General features: G+C 51.8%; 1 protein-coding gene across 1 annotated transcript in view; it reads right to left on the bottom strand.

The window, feature by feature from the left end:
• CALM2 (calmodulin 2 (phosphorylase kinase, delta)) overlaps positions 1 to 239 on the bottom strand; it is a 23,934-nt gene extending 23,695 nt beyond the window's left edge. The window contains exon 1 of the mRNA XM_015411862.1: positions 72 to 239. Coding sequence (XP_015267348.1) covers positions 72 to 74 — 3 coding nt within the window. The 5' untranslated portion in view covers positions 75 to 239. The remainder of the gene's footprint in view (positions 1 to 71) is intronic.
• Between the last annotated feature and the right edge of the window lie 1,005 nt (positions 240 to 1,244).

The raw sequence follows: 1,244 nt of genomic DNA, 5'->3' as shown, positions 1-1,244 counted from the left end.
CAGACCCGAGCGGTACCCCACCCCGCCAGCTACACGAGAAACACCAACAGCCCAACCCCCAAAATGCTAACCATAGTGGCTTGTGCCGAGCCCGGCGGCGGTAACTGTAGCTAAGGCGCAAAACAGAGACAGCCTGGTGGGTGTAAAAGGCGGGAGTGGCTCGCCGTCGGTCTCTCTCCTCCTGCTTCCAGACCACTCAGCGCCTCACTTCGCACTGAACGCAACGCGCCTCCCGGCAGCGCCTCATAAACCACCTCACCGCCCTTCTAGATCCCTCCGCTATCTCCCCTCCCCCCCCTTCCAATAGCCAAGACAGGGGACGCAGGGCAAAACGAGATCCGGCTCTTTACCCTCAGTTTCTGAACCAAACGCGCTGCTGCTGCTGCTGCTATATATCTCCCTCCCTCCTCCCCTGCCTTGAATTTCATATACATTCTCTCAAAATGTTCACCAGCGGAACAGTCTTAAAAACAGGCTAGTAGAGGAAACCTTTAAAACTCGCAATTTGGGAAATGCTGTAACGGTTATTTTTTTTGAAGGAACTGTTTCGTTTAGCGGAAGAAGATTGAGGAAGGGCAACGCGTGAGTGAACGACAAAGTAACGGACTCCGCTGATTGGTGGCATCGTACCTGCAATGCGTCACTTGGGCATGCACAGTCTGAGCCGGGAGTGATGCGCCCCCTACTGAGAAGTCTGGTAGCCGAGCCGGGGTAGAGGCAGAACTGACCTAGGAGGCGGAAGGGGGTAGTGGTGGCGCAGAAAGCAACTCGCCGCTAAGTAGGACTGTGCTTTCTCTGTAAAGTTTCTCGGCTGCAGCTACGGATGAGGAAGATGAAAGAAAAGCCCTATTTGGCAAGACTGAGGAGGCTTCATACAGTGAAGGAGAAAAGCTAGTAAAGAAATAGAGAGCAAACCTGGGAATTGATAAATCAGTCCTTAGTTAATTAGCGTTTGAAGGCTACTAAAACTGGGAGTGTTTACCCGCTGAGAGTGGGCAGAGGGAACAAAGAAGTGGTTTTGAGGGGAAAGAGGTGTAGAGAGGTTGGACTGGAGCAGATTTGAACAGCACAACCAATAAGCTTTGAAGGACTCAAATGTTCTCTAAAGTTAAGTGGTGGATGCCCTGGTTCTTGATAGAAAGGAGTAATTACGAGGTGGGGGGGGGGTTTCTATTAGAAATGTCTGAAATGGATAAACACACAGGAAGCGTGGGGAGCAGGGTATAGTGGGGAGGGGTGAACCG

The sequence above is a fragment of the Gekko japonicus genome, unplaced genomic scaffold, assembly GCF_001447785.1.
Source record: "Gekko japonicus isolate JY-2015 unplaced genomic scaffold, Gekko_japonicus_V1.1 scaffold359, whole genome shotgun sequence".
Classification (NCBI taxonomy): Eukaryota; Metazoa; Chordata; class Lepidosauria; order Squamata; family Gekkonidae; genus Gekko; species Gekko japonicus.
The sequence above is the reverse complement of the archived record's forward strand: the minus strand, read 5'-3'. Positions and strand labels throughout refer to the sequence as shown.